A 27,332-nucleotide genomic window follows, 5' to 3' on the forward strand; every position below is an offset into this window, starting at 1 on the left:
AACTGAAGTCGTAGAATATTTTTCAAGGTACCTGAAAAGACCTTTAAAATTAGCTTTGGTAAAAGTCATTAGCAGATAACTAACGGAGTTGTGATGAAAATAAAATGGTATCTCGCTTTTTCAGAGAAAAAAATCAGCAATGAAATAAATGACGTTTTGCAAAAATTGGAATTGAATGTAATCATTATATAATTTACTTTATTTAAGTACTAACAATATGTTCTAGAAGTTTGACCAGTTTGGAATGCCTAGATTTGAAAAAAAGATTGATTCAAATTTGAAACATTTTTTGAAATTTCTTAAAAATGTTCTTTTTTTTGCAATAATTTAAAAACTAAAGAAAATACGTAAAAAATGAAAGAGTACAAAAATTAATTTTTTTTTTTTATACTGAAAAGTTGATTTTTTTAAATTTCTGTAGAATAAAAATTGATTGAGATATCACTGTTAGAAGTTAGCATTTGAGTGTGAGGACCATCTTCCCCAAGCCCTTTAAACTTAAAAATTTCAAAATGCAGGGCTCAAGGAGTCTGAACTTTACATGCCTTGTAGCTCTTGAAATTCACTGTAAAATTATTTTTTGAGCGATTGTATAGCTTAAAAATTAAGGAAGTTATTGTTGAAAAACCAGTTGCATTTTTAGATGAAATTTTTGGAGCATGTAAATTTTTATATTCTCGACAGTTGTAATATTTTGCAATATATTTGTACGTTGCAATAAATTATAAATTACATTAACAACTGTAAAAAGTTTGTAATTCATTATAAATGCAGTATTAAAACATTTTAAGCTGTTGAAAACCAAGTTTTTATTTGTCATTATAGTGGTTTCTAAGGGTTGAAACATAGTAAAGCATCATGAATTATATTCCACAATGAAAAAGAATGTTTATTCTACATATTTAAACATGATTTCAATCTATGAAACATTTAAATCTATGGTTTTTGAAAATCAATGTTGTCCAAAAGAATTCGGAGTAATACTCTATTTTTACCGTCAAACACTGGACTATAAGATTTTAAAGTAGTTTGAGTGAGTAAGGAAAACTTATCAAATTGGTCTTAAAAAATTTTGTTTATTTCTTTAGCTTCACATGCATTTTAGCCTGATTTTTGTTTGTACATTTCAAACTTGCTCAGATAGTAGGCTTTTTGGAAAAAGTGGAAATTTCTTGATTATATTTGTGTATATTCAGATCAGTGTAACATATTTGTGTGTGTGTTTATTTATGTGTTAATCCTTTCTTATTTATGAATTATGTTTTTTTTACATTTCATTTACATTTCATCTGTGTTTGTAATTCATTTGTTAGTGTCAGCAAACATCAGTTATGACAACAACCAGTAGTAGTGTGAGAATTGTAGAAATAAACACATTCTATTCTTAAAATATATTTACGGTAAATTTTTGTTTAACTGTGAATTATTTTGGGGGGAAAGAAACAGCGTTTAGTTCTGTTATTATATGAGAAGTTTAGAAATTGTGTACCCATCCTTTTATGTTTATTGCCAGAAATTTTCTTGTTCACATTTTTTTTTTATATTTAAGTTGTCCAGCAAGTGCTTGAATGCTTGTGTACATGTGTGTATACATTTGTCTGCCTGCCAAAATAATAATGAATATTGTTACTGATAATTTGGATTTGTGTCAGATTAATATTTTTAAGCAGAATTTAATTGGTTATTTACTTTGAAATAAATTAATTTTAATTATTTGTTTATTGTATATTTTCATATATATATATATATATATATATAGTTAATCATATGATGTAATATTTTTTCAGCAACTCCACAAAGTATAGTATTAAAAGAACATTCTTACCTTTACTTTGTTTTGCTCATTATAACACTTTCAGGCATAAGCCCATCTTCGGTAATGTTTTCTTTAAAATTTTTCTTCTTCTTTCTTTACACATTAAGATAAAATCTAATACATTAAAGTGTGGAACAAATATTTGTTCAGTCAGTAAATTTTTTTGGTTAAATTTAAATGGTAACTAATATTTAAAATTTTTCTTATAACTTCTTATTTGCATATTAATTCAGTAATGTTAAAAATAATGAAAAAAATATTGTAGTATAAACTTCAAAAAATTTAATTTAAATATTTCAAGTTTAAAATAAAATATGGATATAGTTTGTTATAACAACTTAAAATTAGAGTTTACATCTACATGATTCATTCAATAAACAATTTTCTTTCATTTGCTATTGATTAAAGTATTGTAATTACATTGTTAAAGTAATCGGAGTCATAAAAAATTGTGTTTCTTTGAACCAGTTTTATTATATAAATTGATGAATTATGTTAAAATTAATAGTGATTCACTTTTTTCATTGTTTTTTTGTTTTGATTGATTCATATGGTGTGAATGTCTAATGCATTGATTTGGGGTTTTTAGGTAGGATAACTGTTAATTAGAACTCAGGGGGAGATTGATGGAAGAAGCATTGTCAATGAGCCATTAATATGTGTAAAATATTAATAGTTTGGCCAAGCTTTGAGCTATCAACTTCCATCATCAGAAGGGTAGTGCTAATTGTCTGCACCAGACGATACCACAAAAGTATGTTTCACCTCCAAAAAAAGTGCCAGTTCTTCTAATATAAGGGTTTTTAAGCCAGTTTTTTTAAAATCAAAGCAAAACAACAATTAACTTAATTTTGAAAAAAAAATAAAAAATATTTTCATATTTATTATTTTTAGTTTTTAAAAGTAGTGTAATACTTTTAAACATTTTTTTATTTCAAAATTTATATTTAATATTTCAAATATGGGCAATCCTGTCTGAAGGAAAACCAGCTAAAGATTAAAAATGCAAGAAACCAGTGTTATTACAGAAATAAGAGAAGTAATGCAGAGAAATAACATAAAGAAACTATTACTTAGAGTGAACTAAGACTAGAATGTAGAAATATATACTATCTGATTCACGTTATGTTTATTAACTAATGTTCTTCAGTTTTTTAATAAAGATTCCTTGGATATTGGAATAAAATCAGGCTTATCTATCGTTATGTTATAACAAACCTGTAGTAAGTTATTTAACTTGTAGTTAATATTTAACTTTAATTTAATATTATCTTTGTGACAGTAAATCTACCCAATTTCCTAGATCCTCTTTCATTTTTATTCAGATGTGATCCTTAGTTTAGTTTAGAAAGTTAGAAAAGAACATTTCCCATAAATGATTTCTTTGATGATAGGTTGGGCTTTGTTTTACCTTAACTTCAAATTTTTGGTTTTTTCTGTCAGAAAAATTTTGAATAAAATCTAATAGGTAAATATTTTTACAGAATTTCATAAATATTGAGTAATATCTATCGGGTAATTTGTGTATTACATATCTTAATTTTTTGTTTCTATTCTAATCGTTGTCATAATTACTAGTTAGAAAAATGTTTTTTTAATTCATGTATCATGAGAATCATGTCAGAATAAATTTTGCATTAGACTTGGTTTCGAATAACCAAAAATACTGAAAAAATTTTATTTCAGTTGACAACATCAGAATTAAATTTTCTGTAAAATTTGTTTAACTGAAAATTTAACAAAATTATTTTTATGTCAAACATAAAAAATGTGTTTCCAATCAACTTTTTTTTAAACATGAACTGCAGAGATACAGTTCTAAGGATGTTTTATTTTATTTTCCTGATCCAAAGCCATTTTAAATCATCACTACTACCTTTAATTTAAATTTCAATAACTACAGTTGAGTTTCATTTTAATCTTGGGGCTGAAATCAGGTCAAAACTTTTCATTAATTATAATTGAAAAGAAGTCTTTCTGGACTCATGTTTATATGAATCTTTTTTAATTTTTACTTTTAGAACATGTTTTGAAATTCATTTTGTTTCTTTGAAAGGTATTTTGTCTACACCTTTTATGTACTGTTTCTGTGATTAGATTTTCAATGATCTATTCTGTTGTACATATAGATAATTATTGCACAGATGGTAAGTAAATGTCTGTCCAATCTGACAGATGTATCAGTTCACTAGTCTAATATTTATATTCCTGGTTTGCTGTGTTTATCATTGTGGAATTTGTTAAAATGATTATGCTATTTTCAGTAATAAGTTGAGACTATCATGTTGGCTATAATTGATACACTTTCACCACTTGATAATTAAAAAAGACACAAAAAGTACATTATTTGTTTTATAATATAAATAAATTTCCATTGAAAAGTTTTTTAACCTTTGGAACCACCGTTACGTATTACTTCAGAGGATGAGATGAATGACAATTTTTGTAGCATGTGAAAATGCCATGCCGAATTGGGATTCGATCCCGGGACCTCTGGATGAAAGGCTGAGGCACTACCACTTGTGCCACGAAGACTGGCGTTGAAAAATGATTTAATTATAAATTCAGTTTTTTATTATTATGTTTTTTTTTTTTTGAAGTGTTTAAATTGATTAATTTAAATTTACCACTTGCCAGTTTTATATTTATGTCAGTGGGTGTTTCTTACTTTTATATTTTGTCATTATTTGAATTATATTTATAAACCTTATGATTAGGAAAAATAAGAAGGAATTTAATTAAAAGGGCATATTCTCTTCTCATTGACACAAATCCTTCATAAATTAGCGAGTGAAAGTAATATATAAGCAATTATTAGCATGTGTTTTATGTGAATTGACTTTATAATTTTTCATATTGGTTTATATTTCATTGCTAAATGTTCAATTCTAAATGGTATCTTAATAGTTTAGTGATTATTGGCATCTAACATAAAAATTAATTTACTTTCCACCGGTTAAAAGTTTCTTTATTCTTAGTTTATTTAAAATTATTTTTTTTATCTGTTTAATTTTGGATAGTGTCCAATTCATTGACGTTAGTTGCGCTTACTTTGGCATTTGTATCTATTTCATTGATCTTTATTAAATAAATATCCTGGAATATAAGATTATTTAAAATTTTTTTTTAAACACTTAAAATATTTAATACTAATTTTAAAAATACTAATTTGCACTGATGAATGCAAATTAATATGATTGAAGTGAATAATTTTTTTTTTAATAACTTTTAACACTGCCGTTACATTAATTAAAGATTACATGCACAAAAATGAAAGATTATGTACACAAAGAGAACTGTAAAAATGTAACTTTGATTTTCATTAGGTTAAATAAATATTGCCGGCCTCCGTGGCACGAGTGATAGCATCTCTACCTTTCATCTGGAGGTCCTGGATTCTAACCCTAATCAGGCAAGAAATTTTCACACAAGCTACAAATCATTCATCTCATCCTCTGAAGCAATACCTAACGGTGGACCCGGAGGTTAAAAAAAAAGAAAAAAAAAGTTATATAAATAAATCTTTTATTCTGATCATTATAATAATACATTACATAGATCAAATCAGAAATGGATACTCCATGAATAAAAAAAAAGAACTACCCCAGCATTTTCCTGGATGAAGTAGGAAAATTTTAGTATTAGTATAACATAAATTATTGTCATTGTCATACACAGATATTATTGCTTGAATAATTTCTTGTTTGAAAGAAATATAAATGTTCATTCAAAAAGAAAACAAACTGTAAAATAGTACATTTATGTTTTATACTCTATTTTACTTGTATTTTTTTGTAGTGGCATTCTTTTTAAATAACATACTCTTTGTCATGCTACTTTACATAACTTACATTTTGTTTAAATGTTTCTTAAAATTTCAAATCTTATAAAATGCTTACAATAACTGTAAGGAGCTTATTGGAAGATTATATGAACTTACAATTTTGTGATTAATATCAGCATTTCAAATCATGTCCACCACAGTTGCTGAAATGTGTGGGTTATGTTGATTGATGGAATCTTCTTCAATTTTTCCAAGATGGAAGTCCCCTGAAATGAACCTGTTTCCATATGATAAAATAGAAGAAGGAAATTTGTTAAGGAACAAGAAGATAAATCCATTATATTAAAGTGTATTTTTTTATATTTTGGACAATCTTATGTATATATCATTAAAAATGTAAGAATTTGTAACAGCATCCTTGATGGCATGTTGTTGATGGTGGTGGGTTTATGAGTGTTTTGATGATTAGATCATCTAAGTCAATATTCAGTAGACCATCAAAAGCAATAAATAATATTTAATCATTCAGTATTCAAAATAAATTTGTGCAATTAAGGTTAACATCTTCAAGTAGAAGGAAAATTGTTTATTGCACAAATACTATTTTAGAAAAAAATTATCTGTTTTATTTTTTACAAACTAGTAAGATCCAAAAATCAATCATTAAAATAAGTAAATATCAGACTTCATGCTTTACTAATTCTTTTGTTAACAGTGGGTCTGTTGTCCCAGATCAAGTTCCTTTAAATTTCAGTATAAGCAGATTTGATTCCCAGTTGGAGTTTTGAATTTTCTCAGCTAGAGGGAAATGTTTTGTAGGTCATTCTGTAGAAAAAAACATACCATAAACAAAACTGTATTTATAATTAATTGTTTTTATATCATTCTCCCAACCTCTGCGATGGAGTAGTGGTCTCTGCATTTAATTCAAAAGGTTTGGGTTCAAATCCTGATCAGGCTTTGTGTTTTTCATATGCTAAAAAATTAATTTCTTATTAAAAAAAGCTACTGATTGGCTTAACCCAAACCTGGTTTTTTTCCAAATTGAAGTAAATAAATAAATAATTATTGATTATATTCTATCTGTGAATATTGAAATATCAATTAGTTTTTCTGTGATTTCTCAACTAATTAAACTCTTGTTACTATGGTTCACAAAGATAGTGTCCAACATTCAAATAACATGATATTGCCTTCTATTCATTTACAGAAATTTTATTTTTCTACTCAGTTGTTAGTTTTATTTTTATTAATTTCAAGAAAATTAAATATAAAACTTTTATTTTTATTCTTTAACTGGGGAAAAAAATACAGGTAAGTGAATTATTAAAAACAAATACACAAATTATTATTTTTATTCGTATTTTATTCCATTAGGTTGTTCAAACTTACACAATAAATTAGATTTAATGCCCGCAAATAAAATAAATCGAGTGGAATTTTTCATAGGTTTGAGCATAGTAAATACCTTGCAGATATAATGCATAATTTATTATCATTTTGTAAATTATTTGACTAATGCAGTAAACCCTTAATTTAGATTAATAATTTGATCAGTAGTACAAATCATGATTAAATATTTTTTGTTTTAAGTGACTAAAAAAAGGTTTAAAATGATTCACTTTCGATTATGAAATTATGTGACTTCTTCATGAGTGGCTTCTTCTTTACAAGTAGCCATCTTTTTTTATCTTTATTCAGTTTTTATTTGGTGATTGGTTGATTTTACTGTTGTGTTTAATTCTAGTATATATAATTTATGTGTTTGAATAAACATACATCCGGTGTAGTGAGGTTGAATGAACCGTTTTTATATATAGGTAAATTGGCATAGAAATATTTACTATATTTTAATGGTTTCTACCACTGATAGAAAATAATATATTTTTTCTGCTGCCTAGCAGCAGTAAGTACCCACTTGGTGGAGTCTTTATCAGACACGCTGAAATATTACATTTTGGGAACCCAAATTAGACTATAGTGATTGTACTAAGCAGATATACACGCATATATAAAGAATTATATTCAACAATGGAGTCAATCTTTGCAAGTTGCCTCATAGAAACGTGTATTAAGATATTAACCAGAGCATGCACATTTCATACATAACATACAAAATTTATTAACTCAAGTACTTGAACAGTACAAAATTTATAAATAATTCTTATTTTTCTTACTACCACGTCTTCTTAACATTGCTACCGTCTGGACAATTACAACTTTATCTATAAAGAGCTGGTTGACCCATAAGGTGGTCTCTGCCTTAAAATCTTTAATAATAAAATTTTCCTTCGACGTGGATCTGTTTCCTGTAATTTCCCTTGAAGTATTAGGTAGGTACTTCTCTGATTGTTTAACTACATCTACAAGTAATCCATCTTTTTCCTTTTAATAATGTTAACTATCTCTGTGCCAGTAATCAGCCTTTTGATTACATCCTCATTGCAAATCTTATCTTTTAAAACAATTTTGAGCTTCATTACTACTTATACCTCAAAGGTCTCAGTTTTCTTAAACAATGTTTTTTTTATAAAGTTGAAGACTCAACACCAACTAGCACACAAAGCATGTAGTACTTTGTTGTTCTCTTCCTCAAATTTAAACTCAAATTATGGCTGCAAAGGATATTTCTCATTTACAGAAATAGTGATTTAGCTTTCTGTATTCTATTGTTTATTTTCAGGAGTGATACCAGTTGGTCATATAGCACTCCAATTATATAAAACTTGGTCAAGCAGAATTTTGCTGAAAACAAGCCATTTTATGTTTATTTACTATCTTGAAAGTATATGTCTTCTTAAAGTTCAGTTGTAATTAAATATGCTTGCTAATTGTGGTACAATATTTATTAAAAATTTATATATTGTCTATATTATCAAAACAGTAGTAGCAATATTAATGTAATGTTGCTAATAATTCTTTTATTTGTTTGTTTAGCTGTTTTATTTTAAGGAATTTCTAACAAAATTACCTAAAAGATGTTATCATTCTTTTCTTTATTTTGTTTAGTCGATAATAATTCAAACAACAACATCCATTTGTAGTTCACCTATAAAAATTAAAGATAAAATAAATTCAGATTTTATTTAATTTTCCTGTAAAAGAAAAAAAACCATTGTAAACATTGTTACAGCAAATTAAATTTTTTTGTGTATTTGCATATTGCAGGTATTTGGTTTTTTATAGGTATTTTTTAAATGTATCGGGGTTCAGTTAAATTGAAAAAGTATACTGTAAATTATAAATTTTATTTATGATAAGAAATCAAAGGCCGGCTCAGACCTAAAAGTATATTTGTAAACAGCCTAAATTAATTTTTGTGGTATTCAAATTATAATTTGTTTGTTAATTTGTTTCATTTTTAAAATAAAAATTTTCTCAAATTTGACGTAAAAAAAAAAACTTTACAGGAAGGATTCATTAATTCATTTCATAGGCTTTTTTTACGACTATCCTGGTTATGTATTGTTAAAAGAGAAACTACAATAAAACAGATTATTTTATTTTATTTTGAATGTTGAATTAAATGCATAGTATGCTTTATTGATATCCCCCTGTTAAGAGTGTTGGTAGTCTAAGAAATTAATTAATTCTGCGTAATAAATTGTTTTGATTTAGTATTTGTTCCGAATATATTAATTTATTAGTATAATTAAGGGTTTACTGGAATTATTTATAATTTTGGGGCATTTAAACAGTTTATTATTAAGACATTAGATGTGCTGATAAAATTGGGTTGGCAGAACAGGAAATCAATGGCACCAACAATGCAAATTCCGTAGAAGATACAAATGAAAAAAAGGAAAACTCTTCAACTGAGACTGAAGATCAAGTTAAGTTATGTAAGTTTATTACACCAAAACAAAATAAAATTTACCAATAAAACAAACTTTGTGGTGATTTGTTGTTTTTTTTTTTAACAATTAAAAATCGCATGATACTGTATCCCTGTTCTGCTAATTTTAACTTAGATTTGATGTTTTACTTTGTTGTTTGCATATATGCCTTCCCATTTCTTACAGTTAAACAATTATTTAGGAACTTGTGTATTTTAAATATAGGAGTGGAAAATACCTCTCTGTTATTGAGTAATAAAGTAATTAAAAACAAAAAAAATCATAACTTAAGATTGATGATTCTATAGAAATTCTCTCGAGGTTGTCTTAATTAGAAGAAAAGAGTATTAATTCTAAAATATTTAATGCTTAACTCTAGAACATGGGATTCCATACTGTATGCATTAGTATTAATCCATCCTGTTAGTTCAGACATTGCAGGATTGTTTTTGTTGTATGAAGTTTTGTTTAAATTTGATTTAAAAAATAAAAATTATATACTAAAGCTGACTGAAGTATATAAAATATTTTTTTATGTGTTAACTGTTAGCGTTTGTCATAAACTGTTTTGTAAAAAATGTATTCTCGCAGTTATTTTTTTTTTTCAATTTACAACATTTGTCACCATCTCATTATGATTTTTATGATACAGGACGATGAAACACGAGGCATATTCATAAAGTAACGGCCGTCAGCTTATATTTAAATATTAGCGGGTCTGAACACAGTTTCACGCATGTAGGGCCATGTGTCGGCCATTTACGAAGTCACTGCAGTTGTTTTGATTAAGTAGTAGTTTGCCTACCGGTGAATGCAGATGGCAATGTCCGCGACAATCGTATCTCCTGCCTGTTGTGAAGTGCGTGCTGTGATTTGACTTTTGTGTGCAAAAGTAACTTAAGCTGCTGAAATTAATCGGGACTTGTGCCTAATGTATGTTAGAGAATGTAAAGGTTAGACAATGGTGTCGATACTTTAAAATTGATCGCACGAATGTGCATGAAGAAGAGCGGAGTGACAGACCCAGTATTCAGACCGATGAAATCGTTGAACAAGATAATCAAAAACTGCGATGCGATCGGCGGTTGACTATTAGTGCTCTGGCTGATGAATTTCTGCATGTTGGATGCAGACCTCTTATCTACATGATTATTACAGAAAAGCTTGGATATCACAGATTGTGTGCAAGGTGGGTACCAAAACTGCTCACCGACCAACACGAAGAGCAAAGAATGTGCAGTGGATGAGCGTTTTTGGACCGCTATTGACACAATAAAAGATGATTTGTTTTTCCACATTGTTATGGGCGACGAGATGTGAATTCCTACACAAACGCAGAATCAAAACAACAGTCGCGCAGTGGTGCCATTCAAGTTCCCCAAAACCGAAAAAGTTTTAGCATTCTTCGTACTCGAGTCGAGAAATGTTGGCTACTGTTTTTTGGGATGAAAAGGGCGTCATTTTGGTTGATTTCATGGAACGTGGATCAACAATTACAGCTAACGTGTGCTGCAAAACGCTCACCAAACTAAGACATGCGATCCAAAATCGACGACATGGGAAACTGTCATCTGGTGTAATTCACCTTCATGACAACGCGGGTCCTCACATTCCTGCCTTAACCAAGAAGATTCTAGATCTTCGTTGGGAACTTTTTTACAACCTTCCACACCCGACCTTGCACCTAGTGATTATTTTCTCTTCTTGCATATGAAAAAGTGGCTTGTTGGACAATGGTTTGAAAACTACGAGGAACTCAAGACTGCCGTTGTCAACTGGTTCAATTCCCATGCGGCGAACTTTTATGCAGAGGGGTTAAAGAAACTGGTGCAGCATTATGAAAAGTGGTAAGAACTGAATGGCGATTATGTAGAAAAGTGAAGTAGATATGTAGTAAACTAAAACTGTAAATAAAAACCTTTTCTCATAAATTAATTTTTTTTAATGACCAAACAAACGGCCCTTACTTTATGAATATGCCATGTAATTGTGTAAATTTTGCAGTTTTAATAAATTATTAGTTTCTTTGTCTTGTGAAACATGTTACTCTTCATAGTTTTTGATGTTTATTACAGCATTGTTTCGAACTTAGTTATTTCTTAACTGTTCCCAAGTTATTACTATAATTTTATGTGTACTCTTTTTTGTAATTTTAGTACATGTGCAGTGCTTGATAACTAAACATAGGACTAGTAATACAAGAATGTTTTAGTCTAAAAAAAATTGTGTACTTTTGTACCTAATCTTGTCACCTTAAAAATTAGTCCAAACCTTACCATGTCAAAATTTCAGTAGCTTCAAAAAAGTAATTTTCTTTTAACTGTAAGTTTGATTTCATTATTTAGTTTTCATAAATTACTGAGATTTTGTTGTAATAAATTAATACTTATCCCGTTTTAAGCTATTCTAATAGCCTGCCATGGGAGGTCATCGGGCAGGCGTTGAGGGCGAATGGAGTATCTGGACAACTTCAAGCGATCATTAGTAACTACTTAAGTGATAGGGAAGTGTGCACATTCACGGATACTGGCGAACGGGTGTTTCAGATGCGAGCGGGGGTCCCGCAAGGCTCGGTGCTGGGCCCTCTCTTGTGGAACATCACATATGATGGAGTTCTTTGCCAGGCTTATCCGGAGGGGGTTGAAGTCTTCGGTTTCGCCGACGACCTGGCCTTACTGATCAAAGGAAGGGATGAGAGGCAGGTGGAGGCCAATGGAAACATTGCCTTGGCAATGGTGCACCATTGGATGGTGACTCACGGTCTGCAAATAACACCAGAAAAGTCGGAGGCGCTGGTGCTTGCAGGTCGACGCCAGCTAAGGGAGATGCGCTTCACCATTGATGGTGCAGAGATAAGCCAAGTCTCGAGGGCTAAATACCTCGGGGTCTGGATGGACAAGCGCAGTTCATTCGGACCTCATGTAGAGGAAGCAATAAAGAAGGCAGAACAAGACAGCCGAGGGCTATCTCGAGGCTGATGGCGAACACAGTAGGGCCACGAGAGAAACGTCGACGAGTCATAGCTGCAACAGTGACATCAGTCCTATTGTATGCGGCCCCTGCATGGAAAAGGGCAGTGGCGGTTCAGAAGTACAGGAGGAAGCTGGAGGCCACTCATAGGAGGCTGCTGCTGCAGGTGACATGTGCCTACAGGACAGTCTCCTATGACGCGATCTGCGTCATTGCGGGAACGCCGCCAATAGACCTATTGGTTGAGGAACGATGCTTGCGGTTTGAAGGCGTAAACAAAGAGAATGCAAGGGCGCAGATCATGGCCATCTGACAGCAACGGTGGGAGGCGAGCCAGGTAGGGCGGTGGACTATGCGTCTGATTCCAGACGTGAGTGCTTGGGTGGTACGTAAGCATGGTGAAGTTGGATACTGCCTCACTCAACTACTTTCGGGCCATGGGAACTTTGATAGCTATCTGCATCCCTTCAAGAGGAGGAGAATGGCGGGTTGCAGGTACTGTGCGACAGCTGACACAGCCGAACACACCTGGTTCGACTGTGTCAGGTGGGAGAACGAGAGACGTCAGATTCCGGTGGCCTTAACACCAGATAATGTCGTCAGACACATGCTCCAGAGTGAGAATGGATGGAGGGAGGTAGAGCGAATGGCTCTCTCGTACTAACAGCAAAGAGGCAGGAGGAACCCCCTTGACGTGCACACAGCCCTCGATGTCAAAAGAGGCGTCGAAATGTGTTTTTGTTTTTGTAGTTGTTAATGTACTTCGCTAGGTTAGGAATTTATGATTGTATTATAATACAATGTTGCTCATGTTGTTGTTGGATTATGCTGCCGGATATACCGATGGACATGGAGTTGGGGGATATTGTGTGCGGTGCTCTACTGCTGACTGTGAAGGAGGCATGGCGCAACAAGTAATGAGGGGTCATGGGAATGCATGGGTGATCGAGGACAGATACTAGTCCATCTGATGCGTGTAGGGGCCAGGGAGGCAGCCTCTATGCCTAGGCCTACTCACGCGCAAGAGTGGGTGGGTCGGAGCTCCCCGATGATGGCATGGGGGACGCGTAACTGTGAAGGACAAACGAAATGTATGTCTTGATCAGGTACAATAGGGACTGGAAGGGTGCTCTCCTGCGGAGAAAAAATTCTGATCACCGGAAGAGGTGATTAGTATGTTTTCGAGGAGGCACGAGAAACCCTGATGGGATGTCCGAGTTCGGACGAACTAGGGAGGGCAGACTGTACTGCCATGAATCCCTGAGGCGACTGTGTTAAGCTCTTTAGCGTGGGCTGGTCGTCTTGGGGGAGTTTAAATATATAAAAAAAAAAAAAAAACTAAGCTATTCTAATAGAAAATGTTATTATTTTTTTGTACTATTTGATTATTTAATGTTTATTTTTATTAATAATATCATCGTAGTTTGTTTTAAATGTGAAACAATTTTTTCACGATATTGTTTTTTTTTTGACTAAATCATATTACAAATTTTGCATATGTCAAAGTGATCAGGGATATTTGTGTAGTTTCAGTTGGTAACAAATCAAACTTTTATTTGCTTCTTCATTCAGTTTATCTGTTTCAAATTCAAAATAAAAAAAACATTTTGCAGGCCAGTCAGTTATGTAGAAATCATCTGTTGAGTCAGTTGACAGTATGTGGAAGTATTAAGTAGAATTTTTCTTAAGCAGTATTGCCCTGTGAGACTGTAATAGAGGTTATAAAAAAATACAAAATAACTTAATTTTCTATTGAGTCAGATTTAGAATTAATGAATATTTTACCCTGAACCTCTTCAGTGACATTTTCACTACTTTTTTCCGCCATAGTTCCAGCTGAAGTTATTGCTAATTGTATTCTTTAGTTAGGATGAAATGTATATAGGATGTTTTTTAAAGGATGTTGGATTTTAATCTTGTTCATTTATTTAGCAGTGTCTGTTCATTTAATGTGATGTGTTTGTATTTTATAATGTTCAAGTGTGTGATGTTCTATGTTTTACAAGTATTACTTAGTGTTTATATTCTTCATTTACGTAAAATAGGATGTCATCTTAACATGTAGAACATGCAAGACTTAGTAATGATTTACCAGAGGAGTAGATAGTCATTACCACTTTTAATTATTTTATTGTGTTCCTTTGATTATAAAATTTATGGTTGATAAAAATTAATTTATATAATTAATTCTAATCCACTCTTAAAACACGAGTGATAAATATATATGCAGCAATAGTTTTTGTGTTATTCATATGTTTAATAAGTATTGTAATAATCTAGATTTTTTTTTTTTTTTTAGTATTTCATATTTTGTATAGTGGTTTTACCCAAAGGTTTCACTCTGTATTCTTTTTTTAAATTTATATGTTGTGTTGTGTACTGTATGAGTAGTAGTAGTTCAGAATGGAGTGTATTAATTAGTCATTTGTTTTGTAAAACTCCTTTAATATCATAAATTATGACATTAAACTGTATTACTGTGTATTACTATGATACTGATTTTGAGTGTGTTTGCTACTAATTAGAATATAATGAGAACGTTAAGTTTTTATTTTTATTTTTTTAATATAAAGGTTAAGTAGCAAAGATTGTACCTAACAATGTTGTTTGATTACTAGTTTTGTTTGTTTATTGACTTCTACATATAAACTATTGCACATTTTTTCAACTCATTAAAAAAAAAAACAATGTAATAAATTTTTATCTACTTAAATTGTTTTTATTTACTATAATCAGTAATAGTTATTTTTGGTCATAAATTGCAGTTTTATTTAGTAGTTATGTATGAACAGCAATAAAAATACTTTTTTGAAGGAAGTACTGCAAATAGAGTTTGCATGTTGTTCAGGAGCTAGAAATCCCCTGTGCTCTGATAAAAAAAGTTGCAGATTATTAAATTTGTTGAACAAAAATCAGAATAAAGATTTCTGTTGGCTAAAAGCTTACATGGTTGTTTTTGTAATTAGAAATCATTATCATAAATGATACATCATAATTGTATAAATGATACGGATGTCGCTATGTTCTGGATCTCAAATACAGTTACAAATAAATAGTACAAGAAATAAATATAATTAGAAATAAATAATTCAAAAAAAAATTCCTTCAACATGTGAAAGTCAATATGTAAATGCACTTTGTAATATAACTAGAACATTAAGAAGTTTTACATTTATATAAATTTTTTTTTTCCTAAAGAAAAATTTGTGTGCATGAACTTGAACTTGTTTTAACATTTTATAGTATAGTGCAGTGGTTCCCCTACTTTTCCAAGTCGTGGCACCCTTTTTCAATTAAAGTTTTCCATGGCACCCTAAGTAAAAGTATGACTAAAAAAATACTAAATAAATAAATTAGTAAGAGATCAAAATAAATAAAACTCTTGTATCTTCATTATTTTTTTACTTTATTATTTACTTTATTAATAATTATAAGTGTCTTGGTTCAATTAATTGTGAAGCTTTTACAATATTTCACAGCACCCCTGTGAAGAGGCCATGGCTCCTCGGGGTGCCATGGCATACAGTTTGAGAATCACTGGTATAGTACATTTTTTTATTACTAATTCTTAAATTAGTTAGTTTCATTTAAAAATACTATAGTTGTAGTTTATATTAAATGTGTCTATGGATATTTATAATAAGGTAATTAGTTTTAAATTATGATGTAACACTTGAAACAATTGTTTAGTAATTTATTTTTGTTTATGTAATTATGAACAAGTGTACAAGCAAATGTACCGAGCTAGATTATTCATTATTATATTCTGCATATCAAAATGAACAAAAAATATTCTATGAAAAAGTCGTGATTTACCCCTTTGTTTTCCTTCTGTCAACCATTTTGTGTTATTTAAAAAAAATTATATCAAAATTAAATGAGGATTCATTATAATAATTTATATATACATAGTAGCACAAACTGTCTAGTAAATAAAGAATTATGATGTAAAGATGTTTTAAATTGGCGACCGCATCAATTTTTTTAATCTTTTATATTTTGATAATTGTCAGTTTTATCAAAATACATTTTATTAGCTAAAATGTTTCATTACAGACAGAATGACGTGTATTTTTAAAAATTGGCCAACAAAAAACTGAGTTATAAAAAAATTGATGACATAATTTTTCAGCCAGATTTCATCTCTACCACAATTAATTTCAGTAAGCTTGAATTTTCATACTTTCAACAGTAAAAAATGTCTAATTAAACTTACTGTAAATAAACTAACTTGTGATACATTTATATTGCAAAATGTCAATCTTTTTATTTATTTAAAAATAATTAAATTTAAATATTAATTATTAGTAACGGTATTTACACTATCTACTTCTAAAAGTGACTGAGTGAAGATTATTTATTATTAAAAGACAATAGAATTTAATAAATGTAATGAGCACTAAACATTTTCAATAAACAGCAGATTTATTTTCATCTGTATAGAATATAAAATAATGTTAACATTAAATAACTTAAATAGTAATAATTTGTATACCAGTTTTACTTTCAATTTCCTTTTAGCCAGTTTTCAAAGTGGCCATCATTAGTGGCATTATATTGAAGTAGTCAATGATTTAAAGATTGTTTCACTTTAAAAACTCTTTCAAGCTAGTGTATCTGTAGCACCTGTACTTCTTCAGTTCTCTGTGAAAATCTTCAACAGTGAGCACCTTTGTTTTTTGAGGAGGGGAACCTTTTGTGAGGACCATGTGGTCTTGGTAGTGTGGGGCTCTTGTGGGCCTGTTTTCTAGTATCCCCCCTCTACAATATGGGATGCCACACCCATTTTACAATATTATCATAGCACCCCCATGTTACTTTCTCCATCCACATATCTATTGCTGGATTGTGTGGTTATTTTTTTTAACCTCAGTCTTGGGACTGGTTACCTTTCTCAAGGGAGACTCAAAGGGAGTTATTCATCACTTGACTTCTGCCAACTTTGTTCAAATGATATTAACAAACATTGTTTGGTCTGCAGCATAGTCCCAAAGATGTTTTTTGGGGTAAGCACAATATATTCTCTCCTGCATGTTTCCCTAAGCTTAAAGGAAAAAAACTAGTTCACTGGCACAATTAGTATAAATTGTATCAAATTCTACCCCATCTGGTTTAAACCAAACTGTAATTACAGGAAGTGAAAGCGGGGATATTTTTGTTAGAGTTTATGACTGGTGTACATATTATAGAACTAAAGAGTGGAAAATTATAAAAAATATCATGTAGTTTGGTCATTTCTGTTTTTTTTTTGGTTTTTTTTTAATGAAAACAAAGGAGTAGTTTCTACAAAGAAGTTAGTAGAATCCCTTCCTGTAAAACACACCATGACAACAGACTGACCCTCAAGTGGACTTCACTGGAGTCATTCCCGAAACAGAATTTTCTTATGAAAGAAGAAAGTATCTTTTAGATAAAATTTGTCAGTACTATGATAAAGATTGTAGAAATATTTTATGCCCTGATCCTGGGTCTCCACCTCTTGTTGAAACCACAGAACCATCTTTAGCAAATGTGACGTTCAGCTACAAGAAGATACAACTTCTGCATCCCCCACCTCAAAAGTGCCAACAGCGCTGAACAAAATCATTTTTAATAATAATCTGTAAAAATAAATAATCTTGTTCTTAGAAATCAATTGTTTAATGTATTAGCATTCAAGTTGTAAATATTGGTTTAACATAGATTCAACTTCTAATTAAAGACTTATTACTATTCTTATACTCGCAAGCAGTTTTTGTTGTAATATGTCTACAACTTATCTTTTTGCAGTGTCATATGTATGAACCACAATTATATTTTGATAACATATCTGAAATCAGCACAAAATTTTCATTCAGATGACTGCAGTAGCTGATGTTTCTGATTGTGAGTAATGTTTTTACATTCCTCTAAATATTGCAAAACTTTAACGAGCGTTTTCTCAAAACACACCTTATTGTTATTCCAAATTCAATTGGTAGTTACTTTTAACAGTTTTTGGAATTTCTTGAGAAATTTTATATCAAATTGTGTGAATTTTGTGTTCTTTCCAGCGATAAAATAACTCAAATATGACTAAGATAAAGATAAGGTCCCTTTTCCCACATTTGGTCACATTTTAGGGTTTCTTTCAAAAATCTAGATAAAAATTTTATATTATATCATGGTGCTGTTTTATAGTTTATTAAAGGCCTTATTGGGAATTCATCTTTATGTAATTTTATTAATCCAGTAAAGTATGGTGTTGATGGAGATTGATATTACATAGAAGATTGTTGTATAAGATTTTTAGATGGCATGGTGTTACTGGTAGATGACCCAAAAGTGCTACAGAGGATGATATTTAAGTTAGAAGAAGTGATGAAGGAATATGGCATGGAAATGAATGTAATGAAAACAAAAGTTATTTAGAGTTAATGACAAAGAGAGTATGAAAGTGCAAACAAAGGAAGAGAAAGTAGAATAAGTTGAGAAATACAGATATTTGGGAAGCACATTAAATGATAATTAGTGGACTGATAATAGAAATCAAGAATAGCCGTAGCAAAGGTGGTCTTTAGTAAAAAGAAGAAGAAGAAGCTGCTTTGTAGCAAAATAGCCTTAGATCTAAGAAAAAGGCTGATTAAATGTTACATATAGAGTGGGCTTTTATACGGGTGTGAAGCATAGACTTTGGGTAAGAGAGAGAAGTTGAATCTATGGAAATGTGGTTATGGAGGAGAATGGAGAAGATCAGGTGGGTAGAAAGAGTGAGTAATGAGGACAAATGAAGAAATAAGACTTTGAAATGATGAAAAAGGAGAAAGGGTATCTGGATTGATGGTATATTAAGAGGAAAGATATAACACAACAACCATGATTGAGGGTACTACATATGGGGAAAAGACAAATGGAAAAAGAAGACTTGTAGGACAATTCTTTTGTAAGACAATTGCAAAAAAATAAGTTGTAGGCATGTTACAACAAAAAATGATAGAAGAACTGGAGGCGTCAGTGGTGTCAACCTGCCAATGGGTGAATACCTCATGGTGATGATGATAGATAAATTAAGTGTTTTAATTTCTGTATGTAATGCTCAAAATGCAAGGTTGTCTTGGCTTCAAGTTACTCCATCATGTATACATGTCTGGCATCCCAGACACTTAAGTGTTTTGCTTAAACAGCTCCTTATGCATACAATTTCATTGCCCATGTATTCAGAATAATTGAATTAACAGTTTCATCATCATCAACACAGCTTATAAATGACTATGAATGAATATCAGTAGGATTCACTATTTTGGTTGTTAAAATGCACATTGTTTTAAATAGTTTGACAATGCAGCGCCCAATTTCATGGAGTGGCTATCGACAAAAACCAAGTAAATGGAACCAGTGAGACTTGACATGTTTATAGTGGAGGAATTAAGTTGAAAACAGAGCAGCGATGCTGCTCTGTTCTCTTCTCCTGTTTTTTGAGACTGTAGATTATTTATCAACCAACTTTCATAATTTTATATCATTTGACATTATATATATATATATATATATATATATATATATATAATTATAACAGAACTTTTAATTTAAAACATACACCTGTTCATAGTAAAATGAGTATAAATTCATTAATTTTTTTGAAACTAGAAGCTAAGGAAACATTTCTTAAGCTAAAAAATGGATGTTTATGAAAGTAATGATTACTTCTATCTCACATATAATTGTAGAGATTGCAATTTGTAACAATTATATTATGATTTGTAATTCATATGAAGTATTTGAAGTAATTGTTTAAATATTCTGCCTTTACTCATATGACTGATTTTATTGATATAGGTATATTTACATCATACTGGTGTAGTTGAAAGTGTAATGTGTAGAAATAAGCTATTTTTAAGTGATTTTATAATATTCTATATAAAATTTGTAGTTGCTACTTCTCAACCATTTATCATAGCATTCCAGAAAAAACCTTTTTATTTTTACTGCAAAAAAGAATCGCAAATTAAGCATGAAGTATTGCAAATAAAATATGATATTTAGATATTCATTGTAGTTTTAGAAATTCAGTTTAAAAGATGAAAATTTGTCTTGTTCTGCTAAATGGAATTCGTCTTTAAAATTTTTATTTCCAATCACTATCAAAAATATAATATTCTTACATCTAATATTATTAAACTAATCCTCTTAACTTAATGTATGAGTTATAAGTTGTCTTAAGAATAGTACACTACAATAATTTCAGTAAAAACATTTTAGTTCTTTTATGGGAGTATTAAAATTTCTCATTCCTCTCCTGAAAAAGATAGAAAAAGTATTAGAAACTATAAAAGTATTTTTTAAGAATTTTTCATGAATAAAAGATTTATTCATTAAAACATGTATTACTAATATAAGCATGTTTTTATAGAAGTACTTATAAATAATAATAATAATAATTTATAAAAACCACTTACCAACAACTTTTTTTATGTGTTAAGTACTTTCGGATACCAAATCAATCTTCAGTAACTCACAAAAAACTTTTATATTATTCTTAAAATAAAAAACTAAAACTCATTCATAGTATGTAAGTTGTTATGTAAGATGTAAAAATGTACAACAGTGGTCGTCATGCTTTAAAAAATTATGAAGACTTAGTGTCGAGTCACAATAAAAGTTTCCACCATAATGGTAAAGTTGAAAGCAAACAGCGTGGTCACTCTATAGTTATACCTCAGAACTTGCCTATATAATATATCATTGTCAAATCTTGTTTGTTCATTCATTATATTATTATTATTAAGATATGTATGGTATTTTTCTAAGTTATTAGTACCGTATATATAATTTGAAAAATCAAGAATTTTAATAAAATTTTCCGACTTATAATTATGGTTATTATTGATAATGTGTTTAGCAAAATTATACCTTTCTATTTGACCTTTTTTTATACCACTATGTTCTTGTATTCTAACTGAAAAAGATTGATTGGTCTTTGTATATTAAATGTATTGTAATTAACAATTGGCACATTTTGCCTTGTCCATCTAAATTAATTTTATTCCCGTTCTTTATTATTTTAGATGGATCTGTATTATTTATATGTTTTATTATTTTATTATTCATTGTATATGCAGTTTTTAAACCAAATAATTTAAATATCTGTTAAACTTTTTATAATTTATATTATATTCGATTTTAGCATAACTATTATTGTTCATCTTTTATGAAAATTTTGTATTTTATTTTATTATTTAATATGTCTTTTATTGTATTTGTTAGTTACTGTGATGTTCTTATTATTTATTTTTGTTTTTAATTTTATATAATCATATTTTATGGTTTTAAATATTAAAGCATTAAAAGTGGTCATTTTTTGGTTCTAAGGATAAAAGATTCATAATATATTATTGTATTTTGCTTTGTTGATTTCCTAAAAATATCAATGTTTAGTTTGTTATTACCATAATCTTTGTTTATTTTCATATCTAAAAAATTTATATATACTATTATTGTTTTGCTGTCTTAAGGTAAACTTGATATTATATAAAGAATTCATTTCATTTAATATTTTACTTTTATCATCATTGCACTGTTGGTTATATATAGTTAAAATGTCGTCAACATACCTTTTATATAGTAAAATTTGATATTTATTTATAATGTTATGTAATTATTTTCTCTAAGTCATTTATAAATATATTGGCCAGTATCGCTGACAGTGGAGAATCTATTGTTAGACCTTTTTCCTGTATATAAAACATATTATTAAATTCAAAATAATTACGTTTGATGCATAAGTTTAATAAATTTATCGCTTCATGTGTTACATTATCTACTTTTAAGTCTGTTAATGTACCTTTAATTATATGTATTGTTTTTTCAGTATCGATGTTAGTATCTTTTATATCCAAAGTTTTAACTTTGTTGCACTTTTTAAATTAATTTTATCAGTTATATCCACCAACTCATACCATTCTTTAAAATATATTTGTTATCAAATTTAATTTACTCTTTAAGGTTTTTGGATAAAATTTTACATAGTAAATAATTTGGGGAATTTCTACAATTAATTAAAGGTTTCATTGGCATATATATTTTATGTATTCTAGGTAATGGTCTTAAAATAGGAGCTTTTGCATTGGATAATTTAAAATTTTGTTTACTATAATCAACCTTGAGAATGTGTTTACTATTTTTAATATTATGAATAATCTCTTTTTTGAATTTACGAGTAGGGTCGGTCTTTAATGTCTTTAAATTTATTGTCTATTATAAATTTATTGGTTTTTTTCAATGTATATATCCTTAACAATAACTACTGGTGTGTCTTTTTTATCAGATTTAACTATAAAAGCATTATTCTCTTTTAATTTTTTATTTATATTGTATATATGATCATTTTTAAATTTATTTTATTATCATTATTAATGTTTAAAAATTGATATCTTTATTTGTTCAGATTATTTATGTTATCTATTTTAAATATATGGTTCTCTACATTTATAATAGTATATTTTATAAGTTTATTTTTATTTAATGTCGATAAATTATATTTATAATCATGTTTGATTATGTTAACTTTATCCTCATAAAATGCAATGTTAGTGGTGTGATCATCTTTTATGCACGGTGTCTCTTGCATATTCATTTATTACTGGTGCTATTTCAATTAATCTATGGGTACAAGAGGTTCTGATATATTACACTGAAAAAATAGAAGCCGTGATCAACTTAAAAAGTACGAATTCTGTGTATTGTTTCACTGCTGTAGTTATGCCAGTTGTAAGACAATAAGGGAAGTGTGTAGACACTAGGGGAAGTGTGTGAAGTGATTTTTAATGCAACAAATTATGTAAAAATTGAAATCTTCTATAATTTTCTTATCACATATTTGACATTCATTCCTAGTGACACCTGTAAAAACTAAGCAGTGTTATGTAGAAGAGACTTTGAAAAATCAGAAACAAGAGGAAGTTATGAAAGGATTTGTTACTGTTTCATAACTAATGAAAAATTCTTGTATTTAGGAACAGGAACCAATTAAGTTACAGTTTACGTTAAAAATATACATTTGTAGAGGTGGTGATTAGATTACTTATGCTGATATTAAGTATAAGGAAAGTATATATACTATGCAATAAGTGGTATTGCATAGTATTAATAATATCATCAAAAAAAGGATTAAATAACAGTTAAAAAGTAGAATTCTATTTAATAAAATTTTAGCATATTTATAAATATATATATTTTATTACCAAACTTAAAATTGTCTGATTATGTAAAATCTTTTTAACAGAAAGATATTTTTTATTTATTTTGAAGTTGTAAATGTGTTTAAAAAATTATTAACTTGTTTGATGTGATGAACATCATGAAAATCTATATAACATGTCAATTAAAAATATATTAGAAATTTTGTTTCTTATAAGTGGTGGGGTGTGTTCTGTAAATAGATTTTGATGGAGTTTACAATAAATTTCTTTTCCTTTTTTATTAGTTATAATAATTAAATTATTAAACATTTAACTTGGATAACTCTTTTCATTAGTTTTATATGACAAATCATGTAAAACTGATTTATGTCTGACAATCATAGATGATTGTCAGACATGTTATTTATGAGTGGGTTATGTCTGTTGTTAATACATTTATATTCTATGATAAATATCTTGTTACTCTTGGTTTTTCATCAGCTAATTTCCTCATGTTCATGTTTTCTTTCTTTTGTTTTTTTTTTTTGTATGTTTAATATATATAAAATTACTCTAAATATAAAAACTACAGAAACCATTTGAGCAGCAGAACTAAATAGATTAAACATTGCCATGATAGTTTTGAGTTAAACTCAAAATTATAGGTCATGAAAAAAATTCATATAATGAGTTAGGTTAAAGAGTAGGCAAATAGATAATTTTATTAAAAACAAAGTAGAATCAATTTCAGGTGAGCTTTTATAAAATGTAATATCATACATTAGTATGTTAGTATGCATGGAAGATAATTAAGTTATGTTAGTATTAATTTCATCTTTTATCGGTTTGATATTGAATTTAGAATGTGTCAGAATAAATTATAATAATAATAATTATTATTATAATATTTAATTCAGAATGTGTTAAAAGGTAGCAATGTCGTGGTTTAACATAGAACGATTTATTCCATTTATAAACCTAAACGTTTTATAGACAGGATTGTTTCAGAAGAAACAACATACTTAATTTTCAGATTAATTTTGTAATTTTGGAAACCAATATGATAGAGGTTTAATCTTGTTTTATTACAATTAAAAATTTTGTAACAGACTTAAAAAATTCCATTTTTTAAATGTTGAACCATTACATTAATATCATTCAAAATTATTCTCTTGATACATTTAGTTGCTTTATTCTTCAGATCTATGATTGAAGTGTAATTATTGTTACTGGGTCATCATCAAATTATTCTATTTTTTGGTTAATGTGTGAGAAGATAATTCATTAATGTATATTAATATTTATAAAATAATACTTCAGTTTATTAAATAAGCCAATCATTTAGTTAGTATTTTGTTTCGTTTTTTTTTTATGTTTATGTGCTGATGCATTTTGTGTATCTGTTAATTATTACTTCAATACCATTGTTTTTACATAAAAAATTATATTTAATATTATATAACTAACATTTGATTTAAAACAAAAATCATATATATATATTTTTTGTAATTTCACATTCATTGGTTTTATACAGGTCAGAAAATAGAAGGAATATGGCATACTGCAATAGTAGTGTATGGAAGAGAAACTTTTTATGGCTCCCAAGGGATTACCACTTGTGAACCTGTAAGTATACTGTCAAATGATATATTTGTGATTATTGAATTATTATTGTTTTACTTGCTTTATTTTAACTCAGTGTTTTTTTACAATTTGTTTAATGTTTTTTCCTAAAATCTTGCACCCTTAATTTAACATACTTCCTGACATTCTCCATTGATGGAATTTTGCCCAGTTACTAAGGTTGGGTGACAATACAATATTCTCCTATTACTTTTGTAAACATCCTTATTAAAGGTGTGGGAGTAAAAAATTGCAAAATCTGCAAAACTGCTATGTGGGGTTTTAAATCCAAATTAACTTATTAATTAAACTCATTATTGAATAAACTCATTCGATGTATCAATAATTTGATTAAAGTATGACTAAAAAGTATAAAGCAAAATTACGCCTTATTATTTTCATAGGTGTGCATCAGATATTTGATTGGAATCTATTTTGTTGATTATTTATTTTTTTTTTATTTTGGTGTGAAGCTGCTAAAGATTACATATACTAGAAAAAACGTGGGCCTAGAGCTCGCTGCAAAAAATGTTAATGGTTTATGCTTCATTACACATGATTTTGTTAAATGTTTTTACCAATAGTAACTAAATAATGTTCATGAATTTAGTGTACTAACAACAATAAAAACTTTTACAACAAAAGCTTCAAAATCCTGAACATTTTTAACTGTTTCTTGAGTTGTAATTTTTTAACACAGTTCTAACTCCTGTGTTTTCCTTTTTATCCCCAAAACAAATATAATTTTAGATAAATTGTTCGTATCAAGAAGTATAAATTGTTCGAATGAATCATGCACTGCATGCAGCTGCCCAGCGCCAGTAGCAGCTAAAATAAAAATGTGAGCACATACAAAAACAAAATAAACAAACCCACACACCATCCTTTTTTTATGGAAAGTGATAGTGTTGTAAAATAATTCTCATTATTTCTTTCAGATAGTATTATTCTACCATTCAATTTTTTTTTTTTATTAGATCAAGAAACATTACACATCAAAACAATATACAAACACTTCTAATTCTTGCTAGCAACAGAAGATGGTCCTCTGCCGATTGCGGTTAAGACATACCAGAACTACTCACAGGTACATGTGTCAGCAGAAAACATGCCACTATGTTTATGATGCTATTGCCACTTGACTGTATACCACATCCTTGTGGGTTGCATATATTATGTGACCTTAACATCAATTTGCTAAATCCTGGGCAATGACAAGGTTATTTCTACAATGTATTAGTATTCTACATAGAATTTAATAGTTTTTGTTACGCGAAACAAACAATCGTTTTTGATTCTATTTTTGTTTTACTTATGCATGTATTTTTTACTGGTGTTGAACAGTTTTTTAATGCAGTTGGTTTTCTTATAATTCTTATCTTTCTTTTATCTGAGAAGGGACCCTTTACAATCTTCGTGGATCTCATATTTTATTTATGGTTTGGTAAATTTTATAATTTTTATGTGTGCATTATCTAGTTCTAGTTGTCTTTTTTTGTAGTCTGGCTGATGATAATGCGAAAAGCTTACTTATTAAAAAAAAAAAAAAAGTAAAAAGAAAAAATCAACAGAAGATATGCAGCTGCCCAAATAAGCAATCGTTAATAAATAAACTAAAAAAAATTGTCATTGAAGGTATCAAATAAAAAAAATAAAATAAAAACCAATTTCTTTTGGCACTTTTACTTAAAAAATGACTTTCTTCTTGAAAAAATTTACATTTTGCTATTTACCTCTTAGTTGACAATCCTGGACAATGTTTTGTTCCATTGATTGATGCTTTACCATCAATGAGCAGTGCAGATGGCAGGTGGGTATGTAACAGGATTGTAAATTGTGAGGGCTACTGTGCATGCACTGTGTTGTGGCAACCAGTCTACTTACAACAGATGAGTGCTGCAATATAACTCTCTTAAAAGCATATTTTATCATAGCCTTAATTATGTATAAGCTTTATGGAACTAATGCATTTTTCAAAAATAATATTAAAATGAATACAAGGGAGCAGCAGGTATTTATAAAATTAAAATTATCAATGAACTTTGCAAAAATAAAAATGGAAACCCTTTCATAATTTTTAATTTGTTCTTATCCATATTTTTCAGTTCTTTTGCTTTGTCTTTGGAATTCTCTTGTCTTACAACAGCTTTCTATATTATATTTGGCAA

General features: G+C 28.9%; 1 protein-coding gene across 10 annotated transcripts in view; it reads left to right on the forward strand.

Annotated features, from left to right (window-relative positions):
- LOC142330480 (uncharacterized) overlaps positions 1-27,332 on the forward strand; it is a 133,598-nt gene that overhangs the window by 38,308 nt on the left and 67,958 nt on the right. For 6 of the 10 annotated variants that reach the window (XM_075375749.1, XM_075375752.1, XM_075375748.1 and 3 more), the window contains exons 3-4: positions 9,344-9,442; positions 25,076-25,167. In XM_075375749.1, the coding sequence (XP_075231864.1) occupies positions 9,344-9,442; positions 25,076-25,167 (191 nt within the window). Of the gene's footprint in view, positions 1-2,458; positions 2,571-9,343; positions 9,443-25,075; positions 25,168-27,332 lie in introns of those variants that run through there. The other 4 variants (XM_075375755.1, XM_075375754.1, XM_075375756.1 and 1 more) reach the window with 2 other exon arrangements.

The sequence above is a fragment of the Lycorma delicatula genome, chromosome 9 (genome assembly GCF_047948215.1).
Source record: "Lycorma delicatula isolate Av1 chromosome 9, ASM4794821v1, whole genome shotgun sequence".
Classification (NCBI taxonomy): Eukaryota; Metazoa; Arthropoda; class Insecta; order Hemiptera; family Fulgoridae; genus Lycorma; species Lycorma delicatula.